Below are 25,191 nucleotides of genomic sequence, written 5' to 3'. Positions count from 1 at the left end.
GATAGGTTGGTTGGTTAGCAACAAAACCGATGCACGCGCAAGCATGGGGTAAAACAGTTGCGCTTGGCTTAGATTGTTGACATGTAAGCTATATTTTGTCTACATAAATACATTTGCACAATGACCACTTGTCTCTCAAATACAACTTTACAGTTGTTGGTTCACGAATTTTAGCATCGACATGAAATCAGTGAGAACACCTCAAAACAAGACATGGTATCAACATGAAACAAACGACATGAAATTCTCCACATCGCAGTTTGTCATTCTTGCTAGCAATCTGGCCATCAAGAATCAGAACGGGCCGACTTCTTCACCATGGAAGCGCCCACATCGTTTTCGTGAGACAGCCAACATCTATGGTAAAAACATGCATGACTTACTTGACTTTTTGCGCTCTAGGGAGCATGTTAGGTCACTCACAAACTTCCTCCAGTGGGTTCGGTGTTGGGCGGTAACCTGTGGGTTTCAGGTTAATTAAAGGCTGTCTGGAATGTCTGAACTGTTTGTGTTGGGTGGAGCAAAACTAAATGAAAACAAACAAAATGTCCAATAAATTGTTCAAACATTGTTATTTTATCATATGTACTATTTTAAAATGGTATAGATCAGGTGATTTCCTTAGAGGCATTTTAGAGAATCCACAACGACAAAGCTGAAACAAAAATTTCAATTTATTTTTAAACAGTGAACAATGTTACACAGTTCAGTTCATGCAGCATATCTATATCTACTAAGGCAATACATAAATCCAAAGCACAAGTTACAAATCATTCTGCATAACCCATGATTACATAGAAAAGCTTTAAAAAATATATAGAACAGAACACAAAAATTGCTGACACTGGCAACACAAATACAATTAGAACATGTTAAAAATGTTGACTTTCTCTCGCTCTTGTCCCCTCAATGGCTTGGCATCAAAAGCTCATTTAATGTATTGATAGCAGATTCGTAGATTACCCTGGAGAAAAGAGAAAACATTTTTTTTAATGTCATTTTTAGGTTGCTATTTTGCCATTAAAATGTAAGTTGCACTCTCAAAATTCCCAGTTTACGAGCACTACATAAAGAGAGACCTATGACATCATAGCATGGCAGCAGCACAAAACATGGTGCAAAACATTATTGGGCAGAGCCCTATGGGCCCTTGTCAAAAGTAGTGAACAACAGGGTGCTCTTTGGGACGCAGCCCATTGCCACGTTCGTTAGTCTAGTCACCTCTGGATGTGTCCTTCGTTCTCAGCCGTGACGGCGCAATGTTTCTGAAGCTGCCTCTGGATGGACACGGCTGTACTCTTCAGATCTGCCTTAAACTTCCCGGCTGGAAGAAAAACGGGCACAATCATTACAGGCCAGCCACACAGGACACGCAACTTCTTCCATTTGATTCATTTAAATGAAACCTGGGCATAAACAACTGTTCCAACTGTTCTCGGGCCCGAGAACAGTTGGAGTGGAACGCGTTCTGCTCACGCCGGGCAAAAGTTAGCAGCTAAAAAAAAAACCTGTAGCTCCTCTGTCAGAAACTATTCATAAATGTGAAAACAAAACATGGTTTAGGACCTAGATAAAAGGATGTCTTTATTTGCAACAGTTTTACTCACTCTGTCTGACAACTGCCAGAATGTGAAGAACTGCAGCCAATCCGGTCAGACCGTCAATGACCTCGGAGTCAACAGTTAAGTTGATCTCTGCCAGGAAGGCCCTGAAAAAGAGAAGAGACCTTGGTTCAGAAACTACGAAGGAAAAAGTACATTATTCCATTGTCTTTCTTTTTTTGTGTTTGATTTAACACAGTCTTTATATGACATTGTGTGGTGTTGACCGTGTTTGTTTTGTCTGTTCTGTTTCTTAGTACTCCTTATGTGTGAAAAATCTATAAAAATCACAACAACAAAAAAGCCAGCATAGTCAGAAAGCAGCAACTCTTGGGGAGAAGTTACCTGGTGACAGGGGGCGATTTGAGGAGAACGTCCAACAAGATGCATGAGAGAGGAGGCAAATCCTGGACTGTCTCTGGTATTGTGACCTCTTGGGGATGTGTAATCTAAGACAGAAACGTTTTAAGATCAGCGCAAACAAAATATGGTACGTGTTCTTAATACGCAACCTATAAACATTGTGAACCATATTTTCTATGTAGGAAAATAGTGTTTGTAGTGAATCAGCCATCTTAGTTTGCTCTTACCCTTTGAAGGGAATGTTGGCTTGCCGCCAGGGTTGCAGCACAGATGGTTGAAAACACCCCGTTTAGGGGGTTGGAGTCGAAGCCCGACCAAGCCTGAACGACCTGGAGGAAGTTTCCTAGAGCGGGAACAGCCGAGTGCCACAGCTACAACAGCCAGGGGAGAGAGAGAGAAACAACCTTAAAATCATCTATTCACATTTGCGAGCAGAACAGTGGCCATAATGTATCATGTGTCTAAGAGTAGGAGTGCAGTTCAGTCATTTAGATCACAATGAATACGATCACATGGATGGGGGGGGGGGGGGCTAATCCTCAACCCTACTCTGAGAAGCTTTATACATATGACTCCAGTACTGCTTCTGTTGTTCGGCCAAATAGGTATTATTTATAGACACAGCCATTAACAATCTGATTGAAGAGACGACCTCTAATGACCTAAGGGTGCGTTTTTGATTGACACTCAAATCAGCACACACCAAACCAAACAGTCAATAAAAAAGCCCTTTGTTGATACGGCGACTGATGACTTCAGATGCGTCCAAAATGGAACCTATTCCCTATAAATAGTGAAGGGTGCCATTTGCGAAGCAGCCATCCTCCACACCTCCTGGCCCTCCTCGGGGTCCTTCCTCAGGCGGCGAGCCATGACCTCCAGGATCTTCTGGAAGATGTTGGTAACCACGCTGAGGATGATGGAGGACTGGTCGTCCTGGGCCTGGTTCTCGGGGATGTAGTTCTCCGCCACCTCCGTCAGCACAGAGAGCAGCAGTGGAACACACAGGTAGCCCTTCTCTGAGAACACAACACACACACACACAAACAGTGAAATTAGACTAGGTGCACAAGCGACAATCTACGTTTCCAAATGTGCCTTATGGCAAAGTTGATTTACAGATCCAAAATGGCTCTAAAGTGGCATACTCCTTCATATTGACTCTGCATGTCTCTGAAATTGTATCTGTGTAGTGTAGATAGCTATACTCACCAGAGAGGAGCACGACGGAGCACAGGTGAAGGACCTGCCCTTTGAACTCCTCGTCCCCAAGGCCCACCCGGATCACATCGCTGCACACTGTGAGGAAATTCTGCCAAACATCACAATAACGTTAGAGTAAAGAGGGACAGAAAACGTTAACATACAGAAACTCTTGCATTAATGTGTGTTTTTTTAATAGTAAATCAGAATTTGTATTGACAACTGTTTTTAAGAACCTGTAATCATGCTGAAAGACCAAACAACTAAACTACAATACCAGTCAAAAGTTTGGACACTTACTCATGAAACAGTTTCTTTATTTTTTACTATTTTCTACATTGTAAAATAATAGTGAAGACATCAAAACTATGAAATAACACAAATGGAATAATGTAGTAACCCACTTCTTTTTTATATATAAACAAAATCTAAATATATTTTATACGAGATTCTTCAAAGTAGCCACCCTTTACCTTGATGACAGTTTTGCACACGCTTGGCATTCTCTCAACCAGCTTCACCTTGAATGCTTTTCCAACAGTCTTGAAGGAGTTCCCACATATGCTGAGCACTTGTTGGCTGCTTTTCCTTCACTCTGCTGTCCAACTCATTCCAAACCATCTCAATTGGGTTGAGGTCAGGTGATTGTGGAGGCCAGGTCATCTGATGCAGCACTCCATCGCTCACTCTCCTTCTTGGTCAAATAGCCCTTACACAGACTGGAGGTGTGTTGGGTCATTGTCCTGTTGAAAGACGAATGATAGTCCCACTAAGGGCAAACCATGCTGGTTAATTGTGCCTTGAATTCTAAATAAATCACAGACAGCGTCACCAGCAAAGCACCCCCCCCACACCTCCTCCTCCTCCATGCTTCACGCTGGGAAGCACATATGCGGAGATCATCCGTTCACCTACATGGTGGTTGGAACCAAAAATCTCATTCCAAAGGACAGATTTCCAACAGTTTAATGTCCATTGCTTGTGTTTCTTGGCACAAGCAAGTCTTTTCTTCTTATTGGTGTCCTTTAGTCATAATTTCTTTGCACCAATTTGAACATGAAGGCCTGATTCACACAGTCTCCTCTGAACAGTTGATTTTGAGATGAGTCTGTTACTTGAACTCTGAAGCATTTATTTGGGCTGCAATTTCTGAGGCTGGTAATTAATGAACTTATCCTCTGCAGCAGAGGTAACTCTGGGTCTTCCTTTCCTGTGGTGGTCCTCATGCGAGCCAGTTTCATCATAGCGCTTAATGGTTTTTGCGACTGCACTTTCAAAGTTATTGAAATTTTACAGATTGACTTACCTTCATGTCTTAAAATAATGATGGACTGTCGTTTCTCTTTGCTTATTTGAGCCGTTCTTGCCATAATATGGACTTGGTCTTTTACCAAATGGGGTATACAGAAGACTGCCCTCCCTTCCTTGTCACATCACAACTGATTAGCTAAAACGCATAAAGAAGGAAAGAAATTCCACAAATTAACAAGGCACACCTGTTAATTGAAATGCACCCCAGGTGACTTCCTAATGAAGCTGGTTGTGCAAAGCGGTCATCAAAGCAAAGGGTGGCTTACTATGAAGAATCTCAAATATATTTTGATTTGTTTGACACTTTTCAGGTTACTTCATAGTTTTGATGCCTTCACTATTATCCTACAATGTATACAATTATACAAATAAATTAAAAACCCTGGAATGAGTAGGTGTGTCTAAACTCGACTGGTACTGTATATCGCAGGACAATAATAACGTTCAATCACTAAACATTTCATTTTTTGTGCACATTTTTCCTGAGAACAATGCATTGCATAAGCCACCATACTATCTCAAGTGTTGGTGCTGGAGCCCTAGAGTTGGTGGAAGCAGCAGAAGTGAGTACAGAGATAAATAGGAGGGTTTATTTTCAATATCCGCTCACAGCAGCAGCCTTTGGGCGACAGAGTCGAGAGAGTAATGGCAGAAATAACTAGAGAAGCCCATTTCAAAAGAACAAATGAGTCCATCTAGCTCTCTGGGAGTGGGCGGCATACAGCAGAGAGCTGATAGGCGAGAGTGTAGAATAACAATCTATAACCAACTAAAGCTTGTGCCCCAAATGGAACCCTATTCCCTAAAAGTGCACTACTTTTGACCAAAAGTAATGCACTACATAGGGATTAGTGTGCCATTTGGAGTGCAGCCTTAGCTAGAACTGAAAGCCTAAGAAAAGGAGAAGAATTGATCTGCTGACCATAAAACTATAAAGATGCTCATACATTACCATGACTTAATTCATTGGAAAAAAGCTGTAACGGATTCTCATACACAGAACTATTTACCACAGCAGTTATTTTATGTCTGAAAGGTTTTCAGAAAAACACTGACAACTGCTGATGTAAAAAAGGCGTTGTGAAATACATTTGATTGACTCTCAATTGAGGTCATTGATTAGCTAGGAATTCCCCTCACCTGGTTTCTCTAGGACATAGTTGGACACAAATGGAAAAGAAATAACACAACCAGCAGACCGACAGCCCTCCAGGAATCGCATTTGACACCCCTGAGCTACCTCGGAATACTGAACACAGAAATAACACATAGGTGTACTGTACATAAACGCAGCGTAAACCCCATCCCATGGTTGATACCTGCTACCCTATCCAGTAGGTTGTGCTTACCTCTACCACCTGCCTGGCGAGGCCCCGCTGCTGCTCAGTGACCCCTCCCTCACTGGGACTGACCAGGAAGGGCAGCGCCCTCTCTGCCACCCATGCTGCGGTGTTCTCCACAGAAACCAGGAAATCCCTGCACTCAGAGAACTGGGAAAGAAAAGACGTGGTTATAACAGGTGGTAAAAGGTGGTTATAGCCCAAACACGGCACAGACCAGTAAATAATATAATAAATAATATGCCGTTTAGCAGAAACTTTTATTCTAAGATGACTTAGTTATGTGTGCATCATTTTTCCCCCCATTTTTTTTTTTATACGTATGAATGGTTCCAGGAATTGAACACACTACCCTGGCGTCGCAATTGCCATGCTCGACCAACTGAGCTACAGAATACCAGTTATATGCCAAATACTGTTCATTAGACCTGGGACGATAAACCAAATTACAGACACTGACAAAAGCCAACACTTCGAGGACATTTTGCTGATCGTTAATTATGATAAAGTGGCCGATACTAGACTGGCGATACGTGACGTTTGAAATAAAGTCTGCTAATGTGGATGATTGCTAAATGGGACAACCTGTAACCGCTGAACTCTGAAAACGTTCAGGAATTTGGGGAATTAGCTTAACTTGTAAAATATATAAAACACCGTAAGATACTTTCCAAATTAAAACATACGTCAAAGATGTAAAACATCCAATTAGATAGAAATAGAACCCATCCAATTAGATAGAAATAGAACCCATCCAATTAGATAGAAATAGAACCCATCCAATTAGATAGAAATAGAACCCATCCAATTAGATAGAAATAGAACCCATCCAATTAGATAGAAATAGAACCCATCCAATTAGATAGAAATAGAACCCATCCAATTAAAGCTATTTAATATGAAGAGCATGAAATAATGCAAAAAATAAATATGCAAAATACTCCATTCCACTCAGTAGTGCCTACTGTATTATTAATTATTACTTTATACAGTTTTCGCCCAAATTGGTTTAGCACATTCTAAGGAACAAACCTCCACGCTCTCGAAAAACAAAAATTGGAGAAAAAAAAACAAAAATGTACATTTTCTACACATGAATATTCAAACAAAACCCACTATGTAACATTTACAATTGCAAACTGTAGTCCGAAACAAGATTAATGATAGAAACGAGAGGATCCTCCAGAGCCATGGTCCTGTGGGCAACACTCCCCGCAACAAGCAAACGTGTGCTTTCCGGCTGGAGACCAGGGTTCAATTGCCGTCTCCACCTTTCATGCTATGCATCCGACTAATAAAGGAAAAACACTATTAAAAAAAGGTAGTGAGGGGTTTATTCATTCAGGAGTTAAATTAAACACTCACTGTTGTAAAATAACCCATTGATGTTAATAACCAGAGTGTGATTGTGTCCTTTTTCTCTGTAGTAAAACACTGACACTCAAATCCACGCCCATCATTATCATATTTCCGAGCATGCTTTATTGCAAGTTATTATTTTTGGGTTGATTGATTGATCTCATGTTACATCCTGTGTTAGGGTAAAAACTAATCTGTTGAGGTATAGCCTTTTGATATGTAATGTAATGTCATAAAGGGTTACATTTGAAGGAAAATATATTCACTTACGCACTCACTTGAAGTCGACAGTTTTGATAACAATTGAATGCAACAACCATGTCTCTGTCACGAGCAAACACAGTCATGTGTGGTAATCCCAACGTTCACTAACAGGCACTTTGGGATATAAGCCAATATTTGCTTACAGTGCATTCGGAAAGTATTCAGACCCCTTGACTTTTTCCACATTTTGTTACATTACAGCATTATTCTAAAATTGATTAAATTAATTGTTTACCTTAATCTACACACAATACCCATAATGACAAAGTTAACTTTTTAGAAACGTTTTTTTTTTTTTTTTAAACAAACACCCGATTGACTTAAGTATTCAGACCTTTTGCTATGAGGCTCGAAATTGAGCTCAGACGCATCCTGTTTCCATTGATCATCCTCAAGATGTTTCTACAACTTTATTGGAGTCCACCTGTGGTACATTCAACGTGTTGTGACATGATTTGGAAAGGCACACACCTGTCTATATGAAGTCCCACAGTTGACAGTGCATGTCAGAGCAAAAACCAAGCCACGATATCGAAGGAATTGTCCATAGAGTTCAGAGACAGGATGGTGTCGAGGCACAGATCTGGGGAAGGGTACCAAAAATGTCTGCAACATTGTAGGTGCCAAAGAACACAATGGCCTCCATCATTCTTAAATGGAAGAAGTTTGGAACCACCAAGAATCTTCCAAGAGCTGGCTGCCCGGCCAAACTGAGCAATTGGGGGAGAAGGGCCTTGGTCAGAGAGGTGACCAATAACCCGATGGTTGCTCTGACAGAGCTCCATAGTTCCTCTGTGGAGATGGGAAAACTTTCCAGAAGGACAACCATCTCTGTAGCATTCCACTAAATCAGGCCTTTATGGTAGACAGAAGCCACTCCTTAGTAAAAGGCACATGACAGCCTGCTTGGAGTTTGCCAATAGGCACATAAAGACTCTCAGACCATGAGAAACAAAATTCTCTGGTCTGATGAAACCAAAATTGAACTCTTTGGCCTGAATGCCAAGCGTCATGTCTGGAGGAAACCTGGCAACATCCCTACGGTGAAGCATGGTGGTGGCAGCATCATGCTGTGGGGATGTTTTTCAGCGGCAAGGTCTGAGAGACTAGTCAGGATCTAGGGAAAGATGAACAGAGCAATGTACAGATAGATCCTTGATGAAAACCTAATTCTGAGCCCTCAGGAACTGAGACTGGGGCGAAGGTTCACCTTCCAACGGGACAACGACCCTAAGCACACAGCCCTGTTCACTTCCTATCCCCGCAAAATTATATATTTGACTTGCACAGGCCATTTGACCAAATTGCGATAACCTTCAGGGTGATGTTTATTTCCCGTTGAAATCCAACCAAAATGGTGGATTTGCAACATTTAGAATAGTTCATCAGGCACATTTTGCATTCAGACTGATTGCAAGGTAGAGAGTATAAAGTTGACAAGACAACATAAACCATATTTAGTGGCTCCACAGTCTCAATAACGGGTGCAATAAATCCAACCACTAACAGATTAGAGTATATAATAAATAAAAACAATGATTTATCTTTGTGCTGCATAATATAAATAACAATCAACGTACAAACAAAGACAAACAAATAATTTTAAAAAAATGGACCAGCAAAACAGCTTGCTGGGAAATATGTTAAATCAGCCCCTGACACCAACCATTTAAAATGTATCTTTCCAACATTTTGTAGTCCTCTGTAGGTCAGTTGGTGGAGCATGGTTTTTGCAATGACAGGATAGTAGTGGGTTAGATTCCCCGGACCAACCTTCCATAAAAAATGTATGCATGAATGACTAAGTTGCTTTGGATAAAAGTGACTGCTTAATGGCATACGTTGTAGAATTTTAAAGCAATACATATTAATTGCGTAAACAATACTTAGTATAAAATGCATCCTTAAGGGATAGTTCATTGACTGCTTAAGGGCAAGAAAACCAATGTCATTTGGGTGAACTATCACTTTAATTGGACCAAAATAACCAAACAGGAAATATATTGCACATCAACTCCTCATTAGAAAACATGCATATAATTATTTGATTTAAAATAAAGTTTGCATTCAATTTCAATGCATTAACTCCCGCACACAATTTGAATACAATTCAAGTTTCATAATTCAAAATTCCATTCCACAGGATGTTTTTATTTTCCAATTTAAATTCAATTTCAATTCTATTCCAAGGATGGTTCATGTTCAGTTCCAATTCAATTCAGACAGTCTAAATTCTAATTCAATTCCAATTAAATGTTTTGAAGATTGCTGCAATTCCAAGTATATTCTCCACATCCTGCTTGAATTGTATTTGGAATTTGAAATGAAATTGACCAACCCTGATGATAATTCTGTCAATTTATCGTGTGCAAAGCACTACCGTACACATATTTGAGGAGTCTGAATCGATCTGTTTTGCAGCAGAGGTAGAAGTATGTAGGCGATAGAACTCACTTTGTGGTGTAGATGGGCACTGAGACGTGCGTGAAGGGCAAACGCCCTCAGTGCTGTTTCTGCACTGGGAACATCGGCCTGGGCCTCAGAAGAGCTCAGATGGGAGTACAGCACCAACTGTGGAGGCAAACAGGACACAGGATCACACCTATGCCTATCACAGCACATATAAGCAACATCAAACAAAATATATCTACTGTACCTTCCAGGCCCCGAGGGCTTTGTGCAGCTGTTTGAGCTGGCCATGCCTGAAGGGCAGTATGCAGTCCCGCGTGGAGGTGCGGCTGACCAGGTACTCCAGGTAATCTAACCCCAGGTCTGGCTTGGCCTCCACTGTCTCCTGGATGCGCACTTTCCGACTGGTGTTCCCGTTGCCCTGTGAAGGACAAGTGGGAACAGGAAGGGGGGTTATGGCCATCCAATTTCCTGCAATTCTACACATTTCTCCATGGAGCTGAGAGAAAATATGGCCATTTTAAAGCTAATATCCTGCAATTCTTTGCCTTTTGCCATGGCTAATGCAGTGTTCTTTTGCTCAAACATAAAATAGCAAGTAGCATAATGAATCCCATTATCTTGACGTTAATGGATTTCGCCTTTTGAGTGGTCTCGCGGAAATGTTCTTACTCTTTCAAATGACTGCTCGACTTGAACTTGTTTAGCTGTTGGAAGTGGGCGCTTAGTATTTATCTGCTTTTGTTCTGTGTAGCGCTGCATTTTTCGTGGTGTCATTACGTCATCTACTCTCGTTATATAAGTACGCACGTCAGCTTTGACATCGGTTTTGCACATCGGCGTTAAACTCGACATCGGGCGATACCGATGTTGGCATTTTTAGCTAATATCGTCCGATTCCGATATGCTCACCGATATATCATGCATCTCTAACATACAACAACTTTGCACAGCCATCGAGGAGTGGGACAACATCCCACATGCCACAATAAACAGCCTGATCAACTCTATGCGAAGGAGGCAAATATCTGTGACCAACAGATGCATATCTGTATTCCCAGTAATGTAAAATCCATAGATTAGGGCCCAATTCATTTAAATTGACTGACTTCCTTATATGAACTGTAAAATCTTTAAAAATGTTGCATGTTGTGTTAGGTTTTGTTCAGTGTAAGAAACAAAAAGAAAATTGTCCAACCCATTGGGTATCTCACTGCACCCTCGTGGTCTTGAAATATGCAGCTAGACAGATTAAAAAAGTAAACTTACATTATAAAACTTCTGACAGCCAGCTTTCTAACTCTGCCCATAACTTCTGGGCTTTACAGCACTCCCAGAAGGCATGAATTGAGTTATTGTTTAGTTTCACACTTAAAATATGACTGCAGTTGTGCTGTAGAATCTGAATTTTGTGTCTCTTGTATAATAAGGATTTCAATGGCAGAATCCCTAGACAACATCTCAGTGGTTAATTTGGATATTTATATTTTAGGCCTAAAATATAAATATCCCAAGAAGCCACTGAGGGTCCACTGAGGCATAACAATGTATCTGTGTCTGTGTCCCAGATAGCACCCAATTCCCTATATAGCGCACAACTTTTGACCAGAGAACATATGGGCCTTGATCAAAAATGTGTGCAATATATAGAGAATTGGGTGCCATTTGGGACGCAACCTCGGTGTGTTACTTACCGTGGCGGTGGGTAAGGCCTCAGTGAGCCAGTCGGTGATAAGCTCCAGGACGTGTGCCGCCTGGCCCCAGCTACACAGACACTCGATGATCTGACTGTACTGGGACACCTTGGCCCCCGCCTCTAGTCTCTTCAGCCTGGACAGCACCCCACAGCTGGAACACAGGGACCAGGAGGGGACAGTGTTAACACGTGTGCGTGAGTAAGTGATTGAGTGAGAGACAAGAGTCTGAAGTGGAGACAGAAACAAAACAAACACAAAAAGACAAGTTAGCAGGACCCCCACTGACCTGAAAGTGGGGACTGAAGCTGGGGGCAGTAGGGAGGCCAGTTGGATGAGGGGAACTGTGCAACGCTCCTCCTGAAAGAGATAAAAGTGAGGACACCTTAAAAAGATGTGGAGGATATCTAGGGTGCATCTCGCTTCTTCCTGAAGTGTGCACTCTCACTACTCCCCACACATTTAAAAACATTGGATTGGTGTAGGCATGGGCTAGAGGGAGTTTCAATATACCGGTCATTTCCTTTAAAATCCATGAATGGGAGTGAAGCCATGCGCAGTTTGGGAGAAAGGAGAGACTATTGGGACGCGACCTCCAGTCCACCTCATACCTGGAAGACGTTGAAATATTTGGGCACGACGGAGCCAAACTTGGCAGTGGTGTACTGGAGGGCGTCCTTGTTGAGCTCCAGGGCTTTCCGGATGCTTCTCCACAGGATCACCACCACCTCCAGCAGACTGGCCATGGACGCCGTGTCCTTGACCGAAAGGACATCCTCAAGAACCTGAGATTTGAAAATCAACTAAAAACTGTCACTCGGCAACTTGTGGTGGTAAACAGCTGAGTGGTGGGGCTGGAGGCATGTAGAGTTCAGTAGGTACCCGCACTCAAACCATAAAAAGCCTTAGCCTTAGCGCACTCTCATACTGGCTTTCTGCACTAGAGTCATGTAAGCACTCTTAAATTCAAAAGACTGACCCTCCATAAGATCAAAATGATCGTTGTAACCATGTTTTGAAGCTATACAGTGCTTACAATGGAGTAAAACAAGATTGTATTTGGGGTTTTGATGGGGTACGACAGTTTAACTCATGAGGCATCTAGAAGTTAATTTATTTTCTTTAAGAAGGGGTGGGAGGTACAATTCCCAGACTGCAATTTGAATGATAAACATGTATCATTATAGTACATGAATTCCACTGACAAACAAGAATCTCCTTGGTCTTGTAAGTGATCCAAAAATCAGTCTTACACTAGCGTTCTCCTTGTTGGTCTTGTTCGGGTCTTCAGTCTGGATGCAGGCATTCAAACACCGGCGGATTGTCAGCATCAGCTTGACTGGGACACAAGAGGTACAGTAAACAGTATGGGGGTTTTTAACAACTTCAAATGACTCACAACAGCTACGAGCTAGATATGCATTTTTATTTTTTTAAAATTATTATCTACAGGGTAATAAAGACCTATGACTTCAACAAAAGTAAACTTCCAAGGATCAATGAAGGCTTTAAATCCCCCAAATGCAGACAGGCGCTACTTAGCTGCAGGCCAAACTCACCTACTGTATGTTGGTGGGGGATGTGTATACGTGGGACAAACTCACCTATGTTAGTGGGGGCAGTGTAGATGTGCGAGTACTGGTAGAACTTCCTGGCTGCCTTGGGGTTCATCTGAATCAGAGTGACACAGCGCTCACACCACACCTCCTCTGATTGGTTGACGGGGAAGAAGGAATTGAAGAGGAGGTTGACGATGCGCTTGGAGACGGGCTGCGAGTCGACAGCCAGACGGGCTAGCAGGTGTTCCATGGAGGACACTTTCCAGAACTGGCCAGGTGAAAGAGGGGGTGTACGTCAGGGTGAGCACCACAAGTAAATGTCTGGCAGTATTACCCGAGGTAGTGGCGGTATCAAAAAGGTTTATGGCCTTCACATACAAAATGACAACGAAGATATCAACGGCCATCAAAATTGTTAAAAGGCTTCAAACAAGTCTAATAAATGCAAAAGTTGGACATGAAACAGTTTACAGGCAGACAAATAATAAATGGCATTGAGGAATTTATCGTGACAATTCAGGTATTCAATTTATTGTCAAATGTCACTTTTTTCTTTCTTAGAATATAGTACACTGAGTATAGAAAACATGAGGAACACCTGCTCTTTCCATGACAGGTGAAAGCTATTATCCCTTTTTATTTCACACTGAACAGTTTCCCATGTGTATTAAGAATGGTCCACCACCCAAAGGACATCCAGCCAAGTTGACACAACTGTGGGAAGCATTGGAGTCAAACATGGGCCAGCATCCCCGTGGAACGCTTTCAACCCCTTGTAGAACTCGTGCCCGCAACGAATTTAATCTGTTCTGAGGGCAAAAGGGGGCACAAGTCAATATTAGGAAGGTGTTCCTAATGTTTTATACATTCAGCGTATATTGTTATTGTAGCAGTTTTTTTAATTTTTTACATTTAGTGTTAAAATAAAATATGTTGCGTATTTGCATAAACACACCGTGTATTTTTGCAGACATGAAACAATTAACATAAAAAGGGGAGGAACAGGGATTTACAACCAACAAAACATAGTCTATCCTACCTGCACTCATCTGCGTGGTCTATGCCTCAATTACTGTTCTCAAGTTTTCTTGCATAATTCAACAAGTGTGCAAATTGCAGGATACGCTCAGAATAAGGATCAACACACTTGGTTCTAGATTACACCTAGCACACTTTACACCGTTTGCAAGATCAGACACAACATCCCCATAATCCAGGTGCTCATTTTGGTGAGTTTCTTTCATTTCAACGCATCTAAATTGGTAAACATTTCAACTGTATTAAAATGACTTTCAGTTCCACAAAACATGCACACCTATCATATATAAAAAAAAAGTGATCTTCCTCCTCTTTCTTGTGACGCAAGTGTCAGGACAGTGCGTTAAATCCCAGATTAAGCTTCAGCATTCTTATAGATTCAATTGAAAGACATTGTGCCCATTTCAGCCATTTTACCGGGGTGTGTTTGACAGGTCATTACGAACATTTACGCGGTCATAACATTTAATGGGGAGAAGAAGAAGAAAAAGACACAAGATACAGAGTCTCAGAAGTAAAATGAAAGCAATCCACCCAGAAAGAGTGGATTCTGCACCCCTCAAACACAGGAAAAAGAGGTCTGAAAAAGACAGATCCTCAGATGGGCGGGGCATGTGCGTTGCTAAAGACGTCCATACAGAATATGTACCTATGCACGCCTGTACAATGCGAACAAACACAAGCTGTGTCTTACCTTGGCGGCCCGCACCGCTTTAATCTTTAGCAGCATGTCGAGGAAGGCCACGCGTACTTTCTCCGAGGTGTCATGGAGGCTGTTCTTCAGAGCTGGCAGAAGCTGCTCAAGCAATGGGTGGCTGTAGCCATTGTCCAGTACGATGGTCAAACACTGGAGAGAAGATTTAACAATGATTGGTGGCGATCTAGGGGGGGGGGTCAGAATTCAGTGCATTCAGAAAGTATTCAGACCCCTTCACTTTTTCCACTTTGTTACATCACAGCCTTATTCTAAAATATATCAAATTGTTTTTCTCCCCTCAATATACACACATTCCCCATAATGACAAATCAACAACTGGTTTAGACATTTTTGCAAATTTTTGCAAAAACTGAAATATCACATTTACATAAGTATTCAGACCCTACACTCAGTACTTTGTTGGTAGAGATTACAGCCTCAAGTCTTCTTGGGTATGACACCACAAGCTTGGCACACCTGTATTTGGAGAGTTTATCCCATTCTTGCGTTTCTGCACAGCTATTTTCAGGTCTCTCCAGAGATGTTTGGGTTCAAGTCCGGGCTCTGGCTGGGCCCAGACTTCAGAGACATTCAGAGACTTGTCTCGAAGCCACTCCTGCGTTGTCTTGGCTGTGTGCTTAGGATCGTTGTCCTGTTGGAAGGTGAACCTTAGCCCCAGTATGAGGTCCTGAGCAGGTTTTCATCAAGGATCTCATGTACTTTGCGCCGTTCATCTTTCCCTCGATTCTGACTAGGCTCCCAGTCCCTGCCGCTGAAAAACATCCTCAAGGCATGATGCTGCCACTACCATGCTTCTCCGTAGGGATGGTATCGGCTAGGTGATGAGCAGTGCCTGGTTTCCTCCAGACATGACGCTTGGCATTCAGGCCAAAGAGTTCAATCTTGATTTCATCAGACCATAGAATCTTGTTGGTCTGAGAGTTCTTTAGGTGCTTTTTGGCAAATTCCATGCGGGATGTCATGTGCCTTATTTTTTATTTAATCCATTTTAGAATAAGGCTCCAACGTATCAAAATGTGGAAAAGTGAAGGGGTTGGAATACTTTCCCGTATGCACTGTAGGGCCTGCATCCCAAATGGCACCCTATTCCCTATATGGTGCACTGCTTTTGACTAGAGCCTTATGGGCCAGTCATGTTCTACTATATAGTGTTCAATACTGGGGTCACCCACCTTGAAGACGGAGCAGCGGACATCAGGGGAGCTGGTATCATTGGCCAGCTCTACCACCAGCTTCTTGAGGAAGTCGGTGATGACGGTGGGGGGGATGACCTCCCAGCACTTGGCCAGGATCTTACAGACCCCCAGGGTGGCTGTGGAGCGCACCAGGGGCTGAGGGTCCTCCAGCAGGCTCTGGCATATTACAAACCGACACACAGGAACAGACAGGAGAGAGATTCAGAAGATTGATGAGACGCAAGGAATAAACAGGAATACACTGTACACAGTGTTGATAAAATAGGCTCATTACACTTGAACTATTTGACCCTTTAATCTACACATGGAAACATTGTATTCTGATTTGGGAATGGCATTTTGGCATTTCGTGGCATTTTTTGGGGGAGAGTTTCAAATACATTAAAACGACCACTTGGAAATTCAGTGTCATAATACATTGACTTACGACCAGAGTGTCCAGTTGTTTCTGGATGGTCTCGTCCATCTTCTCACTGCTCTGGCTGGGGTCGTGGATAGGGAAGGCCTCTGTGAATAGCAGAGTGGCATTGGCCCGGACCTCAGAGTTGGCAGCCTACAGTGATAGCGAGACGATTTCTTCATTAGTTCAACTAAGGAGGGGGGGGGGGGCACTATCCAGGAATAAAGAGAGTATGTGTGTGAAGGGGACTTTTGACAGTACACTTAGCGCTCTCCAGAGAATGGGCTTGTAGAGTCTGTAGAGCATCTCATCCAACCCGTGGCGGCCCTTCAGTTTGTGTAAGTAGCTCAGTATCTAGAGAGAAGGGAGAGTTCAGTCAGTCACACACATAAAACACACGTCAACAATTGCAAAGAATATGTCAACTTTGTGGCAAAGTAAGCCAGCCAGAGGTTTGCTGATATGATCTGGTCCTTTGTAGCTCAGTTGGTAGAGCATTGGTATTGCGACACCAGGATAGTGGGTTCAATTCCCCAGACCTCCCATTCGTCAAAATAAATAAATGTATGCACGCATGACTGAAGTTGCTTTGGATAAAAGCGTCTGCTAACATGGCATATATTATTATATTATGCTAAAGTCTTAGCAGTTTTGATATGAAAGAAGAGAATATATATATATATTTTTTTTTACAAGTAATGTGTGCTGTTGAAGTATTACTCTGTCCACGTCCCAAGTGGCACCCTATTCCCTATATGGTGCACGAGTATGGGCCCTGGTCAAAAGTAGTGCCCTATAGAGGGAATAGGGTGCCATTTGGGACGTGCACAGATTCAAACGTGCACGCCCACCTGTCTGACTTTGGCATGGATGGGTGAAGACCTGTGCAGGAGCACAGCGTGCTGCATGAAGTCCTGGATGCAGGTGCTCTCTATCTGCTCCAGACAGAACCCAGAGGCCTTCTTCCAGGCCCGGCAGTAGATCTCAGCTATGTGGTCAGTGAGGGAACTGGGAAAAAGAGTTCAACCAAGGAGTAAAAAAAAAAAAAAACTGGTATATCATCATGAATTGAATAATAGAAAACCCATGCCTCCTGACAGCTACCTTAGAATAAGAAAGCCTTGACCGAGCCACAACGGACCATGTCCCGTTTCCGCAGCGGGAGGTGCAACTACACCCCCTGGACAGGACGCTAGTATGCACAGGGCCCCACTCCAAATCAGGGGTCCCCAATTACATTCAGCCGGCGGGCCGAACAAAGCTATATATTATTTGTACTCTGTAAAGTGACCGTGAGAAGCCCAAACAGATACACTATTTGACAAAAACAGAATCATTTCAAACCTTGATTACATTGGGATACATTCATATATGCCTCTATATTTGTGTGTGGGAATACTTGGGAACAGATTAACTAAATTTAAATCACTTTTAGCTGATATCCTGGTAATTTTACAGTCCTTAATGTCCAACTCAAAAAATTATTATAATGTTTTTGCTCAGAAAGCTTGGAAGGCCAAATAAAATCACTCGCTGGCCACCTTTAGGGGGAACCCTGCATGCGGAGTGCCAAGCAGAAGCATCGGGTCCCATTTCGTAAGAGTCTTTGGTATGACTCGACCGGGGATGGAACCTTCAACCTCCCAATCTGGCAGACATTCTAACAAGGCCAAACTAGAAACGCAAACACTTACTTTGCAAAGTAGGGCAGCTGGTTTTTGATGGTTCCATGGATCATCCGGATGAAGTTGACATTCCAGCTAAAGAGGAACACCATCAGACGCTTTCCCTGCCCAAGAAAGTCATGTTGTCAGAACAACAATGTGAGCATGATACTGTAGGACACACACACACACACAAGACCTGGGTTTCAAATACTTCAAAAATCAATTGAAAAACAGAGTGTTTGCTTGAGCCTGTCTGGAATACCAGATGTGCAGGGGTTGCAGTCTTTTCTATTGTTATATTAAGCCAGGCAAGCTCAAACAGGCACAGATAAAGTATTGAATACATTTGTTTATATATATGTGAAACCCCGTTCTGACACACAAACTTACATCTTCATTTCTGATGTGATTGACACTGAGGAAGCACTGCAGCAGCAGATCGATCAGCTCCTTGTTGTCCTCCGATTGAAAATCCACAGTCAGCAGCACCTCATGGAAACCCCACAGCCTTCGGATCTCATTCACCTGAGAACACGCAGCGGCAACATTCAGCAACCCCAAATACAAAACTGGTCGACGCCACACAAGACAAAATGTGACAAGATTAGACCAACGGTTAATACAGAGAGAATTATTTCCCCCAGATACTCAGAGACACACTTCGGAGAACAGCCCAAAATGTGGATGGTTCGTTCCACCAATTCGGTGCCTTTTTGAGAAGTGGCAATTAAATGGCTTCACAACAAAGTTAAGTTGTTCAAACATTTCTAGCCTGTCTATCTATTTATGGGTAACAGGGTTGACGTGTAATGCTCGACCAATTCAGTTATCCACCACAAAACAGACAAAAAGATTAGAACCAGCTCACCTTTTTTTAACACTATGATTTGACTATTAGAAGCTCAATGTTTCTTTAGATTTTTTTAGGACTAGTTTTACCATATTAAAATGAGAGTTCAGTTCACGTAACAGGGTTGACCTTAAAACGAAGGACAGCCGTAAAATGAATCACTAATCACATGAAATAAATAATCATCTCCAGAAATGACTTGTCAAAGCAACAAAACAAACTAGGGCTTTACAATGGTGAGATTTTGGGGTTGAGAGTTAAACTTCGGGGGCACAAAATTCCCTATTTTCGTGAACCCCCCCCCCCCCCCCCCCCCCCTCACACAGACCATCATCGTATATCACTCCACTGAAAATATGCACCTCTCTCAGATACACTAGAGTTGAAGACTTCAGTTCTGAGATAGAAATCAGATAAAGTACAGACTCTCAAATCAAATTCTTCAGATGAGCACTGAATGAGAGTGCCAGGTGATTAGTGCCAGGTGATTAGAAAGCGCTCGTCTGTTGTCGAGACCACGGAGTGGACATAAAACAGATTTAATGAGACCAGTCATTCACTTTTTGACTCCTGATGAAGATGATTAGGGATTTATGGGGCTTGACAAAAACACAGAGGAGGAAAGACAGATATGGGGTGAACAATAGCCCCCCAAAAATTAAGGAAACATGAAACATGTAGCCTATCATTCTGTATTTTCCACCAAAATAACTGTGATATATATTTTTAAGCAATCCTACGAAGCCTGCTAGAGAGAAAGCAAGACCGACAGAGAGCAAAATAGAAAAGCAACGACAGGCCATGTTGGTGCTAGAGGGCACGTACTGGTTTCTTCAGTATGAGAGTCTTCTCCAGGCATACGAGGAAGGCTGTGCGGCCCAGCTCTTCTTTCCCCAGGAGGCCTTTCTTCCACCAGGCCTCACACAGACCATGGACAGCCTGCCGCAGAGGCATCTCAGAGGCAGGAAGGTAGGGCAAGACACCTGGAGTTGTTCGACAGAGAGACAGGAGAGTCGAGTTTTTATTTTATTTGAACTGGCTATGAAAAGCACTACAGAAGTTAAATAAAAATCAAGGATACAGGGTTAATATTCAATAAAACTAAGGCACTCACCATTTAATATGTTGGCGCACTCTAAGAGAGAGTTGTAAGTGTCACCATCCTCAATGACTTCAACCGAAGCCGTGACCACGAGAGTCACTCCCTCAAGAACAGATATGGTGTGCGTCTGAACAAGAACGGTAAAGGTGAACACCTCTCAATCAAGGAATAGTACACAACACTTACATTAGATGTAGGAGATGAAGTCAGAGCAAGAATAAAACAATCTCTCTTGTCATGTCCAGTTAGGAACAATATAGAAGAGCAAGAGTGGCCAGGATGAAGAGTTGTCACTATACCAGTATCACAATACTATGATACCCAATTTTCCATGGCAAAAAAAAGAAACCCAGAGGCAGACTAAGCTCTTTGGTTGAACCTGCTTTAAGTAAAATATTGTGTGATATAGCATGTAAAATAAACAAATATTATGTTGTCACTCAGAGTAACGTGGTTCATTTCCAACAATTAGGACTGTAATCACTCAAATTAAACCCGCTTCATGCTTTGTTTCCTTGCCACGATACTAGTATTGTAATAAACTTTAAGTGACATAACTAACAAGTACTCACCAGGTCTGGGGACACCTCCATCTCCATGTCATTGTCCTCCTCTATGCCAGCATCCCAGTGTGCTGGTGGAAAGGCCACCAGTTGGTCACAAAGCAGGGTGACTAGTCTGGCCCACAGTGCCTCTCTCTGGACCTTTGGCAACTCCTGCAGGACCTCTTCCAAGTCAAAGGGCTCAGTCGTGTCCTTCTGCGGTAACATTTCAAGCAACAATATGGGGTCAAAGGCTCTCAGATATATCCACAAACAACAAATCAGTGTTGTAAAAAATACTCATTTTAAGATTCATGATATTGGTCCTATAAGATTTATTTTTGAAGGTTGACAAAAATGACATTGGTTTTAGCTATACCATCTAAATGTAGATATATAGCTAGCTCATGTCACTAATCAGAAATGTAAGTAAACAGTTAGCTCACTTGGTGGAGCATAATTTACTTGCTAAAAGCTAACAATGTGTGTATTCATTACATCTTTAAAGGAATCAGTTTACAATTTCAGAACCAAAGAGAAGCAAACCGTGCAAATGGAACGAAAGGGACCTAACTGAATTGGTCCAAAAGAAACTCTCATTTAATGAATACACCCCAGAAATACAAACTGACAGAACAAACTAGCTAACGTTAGCGAAGTGTAAAGTTACTTACATGGAGTTTAGTGAAATTCAGAAATTCCCCCACATTGTCTTTGCAGACCGAGTTTAAAAATGCCTCTCGTTTAGACATTTCGTTTAGCCAGTGCCGTGAAATAAACAGTCAAATCTCTGAAGGATTGGGATAAAAGCAACAATAACATAGCCAAGTTAGCTAGCTAGCTAGATTCGTGTTTACGATTTATAGACTGAAATATGACATAAAGTTCATCAGACCATTATATACCACTAAGCGAATTAATGTTAAATACATAAATGTTTTGTGTCGTTATTCTTATAAATCATAAACGATTACTTATTATGATTTAGCTAGCCACACACTCACCCACACAACTGCTTCCCCGCGCAAATTTAGATTTAAGATCCAGAGCCACGTCTGTTCAACGTCATTACGTTCATTCTTGCACGCACGCAATCTACTGTAATTTGTTTTTGCAGCATTTTGTAGAGCAAGCCACTTATTCTATTTGCAGTAAATTGTAAATACATGTTTTCCCTTCACATGTTGGCTATTAATTGTAGTTTCTTAAAAATGTGGTTTTAACTTAAAGTAATCTGTAAACACACACAGCGTGTAGTGTCTCTCAAATTTGTATCAGTTCATTTTAAACACTATTAATGTAAAGTAACTGGAAAGTAAATAATCCTGAATTAAAATATCAACTAAAGTTGTGCCTGAACCACTAGATGGCTCTTACGTACATCAAAACAAGGACTAGCAGCTACAGTGCACTCAGGAAAGTATTCAGACCCCTTCACTTTTTCCACATTTTGTTACATTACAACCTTGTTATAAAATGTATTAAATCGTTTTTTTCCCTCACCAATCTACACCCAATACCCCATAATGTTTGTACATTTATAAACATAAAAACATGTAAATATAACATTTCCGTAAGTATTCAGACCCTTTACAAAGTACTTTGTTGAAGCACCTTTGGCAGCGATTACGGCATGAAGTCAAATCAAATTGTATTTGTCACAGCTGTAGACCTTAGAGTGAAATGCTTACTTACAAGCCCTTAACCAACAATGCAGTTTTAAGAAAAATACCCCAAGAAATAAATAAATAAAAGTAACAAATAATTAAAGAGCAGCAGTAAAATAACAATAGTGAGGCAATTAACAGCGGGTACGAGTACAGAGACAATGTGTGGGGACACCGGTTGGGTATGACGCTACAAGCTTGGCACGCCTGTATTTGGGGAGTTTCTCTCATTCTTCTCAGCAGATCCTCTCAAGCTCTGTCAGGTTGGATGGTGAGGGTCGCTGCACATTATTTTCAGATCTCTCCAGAGATTTTTATAAAAAAAATTATTTCACCTTTATTTAACCAGGTAGGCTAGTTGAGAACAAGTTCTCATTTGCAACTGCGACCTGGCCAAGATAAAGCATAGCAGTGTGAACAGACAACACAGAGTTACACATGGAGTAAACAATTAACAAGTCAATAACACAGTAGAAAAAAAAGAGAGTCTATATACATTGTGTGCAAAAGGCATGAGGAGGTAGGCGAATAATTACAATTTTGCAGATTAACACTGGAGTGATAAATTTTTATTTATTTATTTTATTTTACCTTTATTTAACCAGGTAGGCAAGTTGAGAACAAGTTCTCATTTACAATTGTGACCTGGCCAAGATAAAGCAAAGCAGTTCGACAGATAAAACGACACAGAGTTACACATGGAGTAAAAACAAACATACAGTCAATAATGCAGTATAAACAAGTCTATATACAATGTGAGCAAATGAGGTGAGAAGGGAGGTAAAGGCAAAAAAGGCCATGATGGCAAAGTAAATACAATATAGCAAGTAAAATACTGGAATGGTAGTTTTGCAATGGAAGAATGTGCAAAGTAGAAATAAAAATAATGGGGTTCAAAGGAGCAAAATAAATAAATAAATAAAAATTAAATACAGTTGGGAAAGAGGTAGTTGTTTGGGCTAAATTATAGGTGGGCTATGTACAGGTGCAGTAATCTGTGAGCTGCTCTGACAGTTGGTGCTTAAAGCTAGTGAGGGAGATAAGTGTTTCCAGTTTCAGAGATTTTTGTAGTTCGTTCCAGTCATTGGCAGCAGAGAACTGGAAGGAGAGGCGGCCAAAGAAAGAATTGGTTTTGGGGGTGACTAGAGAGATATACCTGCTGGAGCGTGTGCTACAGGTGGGAGATGCTATGGTGACCAGCGAGCTGAGATAAGGGGGGACTTTACCTAGCAGGGTCTTGTAGATGACATGGAGCCAGTGGGTTTGGCGACGAGTATGAAGCGAGGGCCAGCCAACGAGAGCGTACAGGTCGCAATGGTGGGTAGTATATGGGGCTTTGGTGATAAAACGGATTGCACTGTGATAGACTGCATCCAATTTGTTGAGTAGGGTATTGGAGGCTATTTTGTAAATGACATCGCCAAAGTCGAGGATTGGTAGGATGGTCAGTTTTACAAGGGTATGTTTGGCAGCATGAGTGAAGGATGCTTTGTTGCGAAATAGGAAGCCAATTCTAGATTTAACATTGGATTGGAGATGTTTGATATGGGTCTGGAAGGAGAGTTTACAGTCTAACCAGACACCTAAGTATTTGTAGTTGTCCACGTATTCTAAGTCAGAGCCGTCCAGAGTAGTGATGTTGGACAGGCGGGTAGGTGCAGGTAGCGATCGGTTGAAGAGCATGCATTTAGTTTTACTTGTATTTAAGAGCAATTGGAGGCCACGGAAGGAGAGTTGTATGGCATTGAAGCTTGCCTGGAGGGTTGTTAACACAGTGTCCAAAGAAGGGCCGGAAGTATACAGAATGGTGTCGTCTGCGTAGAGGTGGATCAGGGACTCACCAGCAGCAAGAGCGACCTCATTGATGTATACAGAGAAGAGAGTCGGTCCAAGAATTGAACCCTGTGGCACCCCCATAGAGACTGCCAGAGGTCCGGACAGCAGACCCTCCGATTTGACACACTGAACTCTATCAGAGAAGTAGTTGGTGAACCAGGCGAGGCAATCATTTGAGAAACCAAGGCTGTCGAGTCTGCCGATGAGGATATGGTGATTGACAGAGTCGAAAGCCTTGGCCAGATCAATGAATACGGCTGCACAGTAATGTTTCTTATCGATGGCGGTTAAGATATCGTTTAGGACCTTGAGCGTGGCTGAGGTGCACCCATGACCAGCTCTGAAACCGGATTGCATAGCAGAGAAGGTATGGTGAGATTCGAAATGGTCGGTAATCTGTTTGTTGACTTGGCTTTCGAAGACCTTAGAAAGGCACGGTAGGATAGATATAGGTCTGTAGCAGTTTGGGTCAAGAGTGTCCCCCCCTTTGAAGAGGGGGATGACCGCAGCTGCTTTCCAATCTTTGGGAATCTCAGACGACACGAAAGAGAGGTTGAACAGGCTAGTAATAGGGGTGGCAACAATTTCGGCAGATAATTTTAGAAAGAAAGGGTCCAGATTGTCTAGCCCGGCTGATTTGTAGGGGTCCAGATTTTGCAGCTCTTTCAGAACATCAGCTGAATGGATTTGGGAGAAGGAGAAATGGGGAAGGCTTGGGCGAGTTGCTGTTGGGGGTGCAGTGCTGTTGTCCGGGGTAGGAGTAGCCAGGTGGAAAGCATGGCCAGCCGTAGAAAAATGCTTATTGAAATTCTCAATTATGGTGGATTTATCAGTGGTGACAGTGTTTCCTATCTTCAGTGCAGTGGGCAGCTGGGAGGAGGTGTTCTTATTCTCCATGGACTTTACAGTGTCCCAGAACTTTTTTGAGTTAGTGTTGCAGGAAGCAAATTTCTGCTTGAAAAAGCTAGCCTTGGCTTTTCTAACTGCCTGTGTATAATGATTTCTAGCTTCCCTGAACAGCTGCATATCACGGGGGCTGTTCGATGCTAATGCAGAACGCCATAGGATGTTT

The 25,191-nt window shown here is 42.1% G+C and overlaps 1 protein-coding gene across 1 annotated transcript; it reads right to left on the bottom strand.

The window, feature by feature from the left end:
- Positions 1-656: 656 nt before the first annotated feature.
- On the bottom strand, positions 657-21,713 carry ncapg2 (non-SMC condensin II complex, subunit G2). The gene is made up of 27 exons (XM_020494846.2): positions 21,621-21,713; positions 21,291-21,406; positions 20,647-20,832; positions 20,087-20,201; positions 19,798-19,955; positions 18,513-18,647; positions 18,150-18,244; positions 17,307-17,463; positions 16,717-16,809; positions 16,483-16,608; positions 16,032-16,211; positions 14,836-14,988; positions 13,149-13,371; positions 12,798-12,883; positions 12,156-12,329; positions 11,834-11,904; positions 11,545-11,698; positions 10,098-10,271; positions 9,896-10,012; positions 5,828-5,968; positions 3,177-3,276; positions 2,796-2,983; positions 2,192-2,335; positions 1,947-2,050; positions 1,608-1,708; positions 1,222-1,324; positions 657-964 (listed from the first exon to the last, which is right to left on the bottom strand). The coding sequence occupies exons 2-27, from the start codon at positions 21,366-21,368 to the stop codon at positions 907-909; spliced, it is 3,414 nt and encodes a 1,137-aa protein (XP_020350435.1). The 5' UTR covers positions 21,369-21,406; positions 21,621-21,713; the 3' UTR covers positions 657-906.
- Between the last annotated feature and the right edge of the window lie 3,478 nt (positions 21,714-25,191).

Source organism: Oncorhynchus kisutch, linkage group LG11 (assembly GCF_002021735.2).
Source record: "Oncorhynchus kisutch isolate 150728-3 linkage group LG11, Okis_V2, whole genome shotgun sequence".
Classification (NCBI taxonomy): domain Eukaryota; kingdom Metazoa; phylum Chordata; class Actinopteri; order Salmoniformes; family Salmonidae; genus Oncorhynchus; species Oncorhynchus kisutch.
This window is presented reverse-complemented; position numbering and strand designations above follow the sequence as displayed.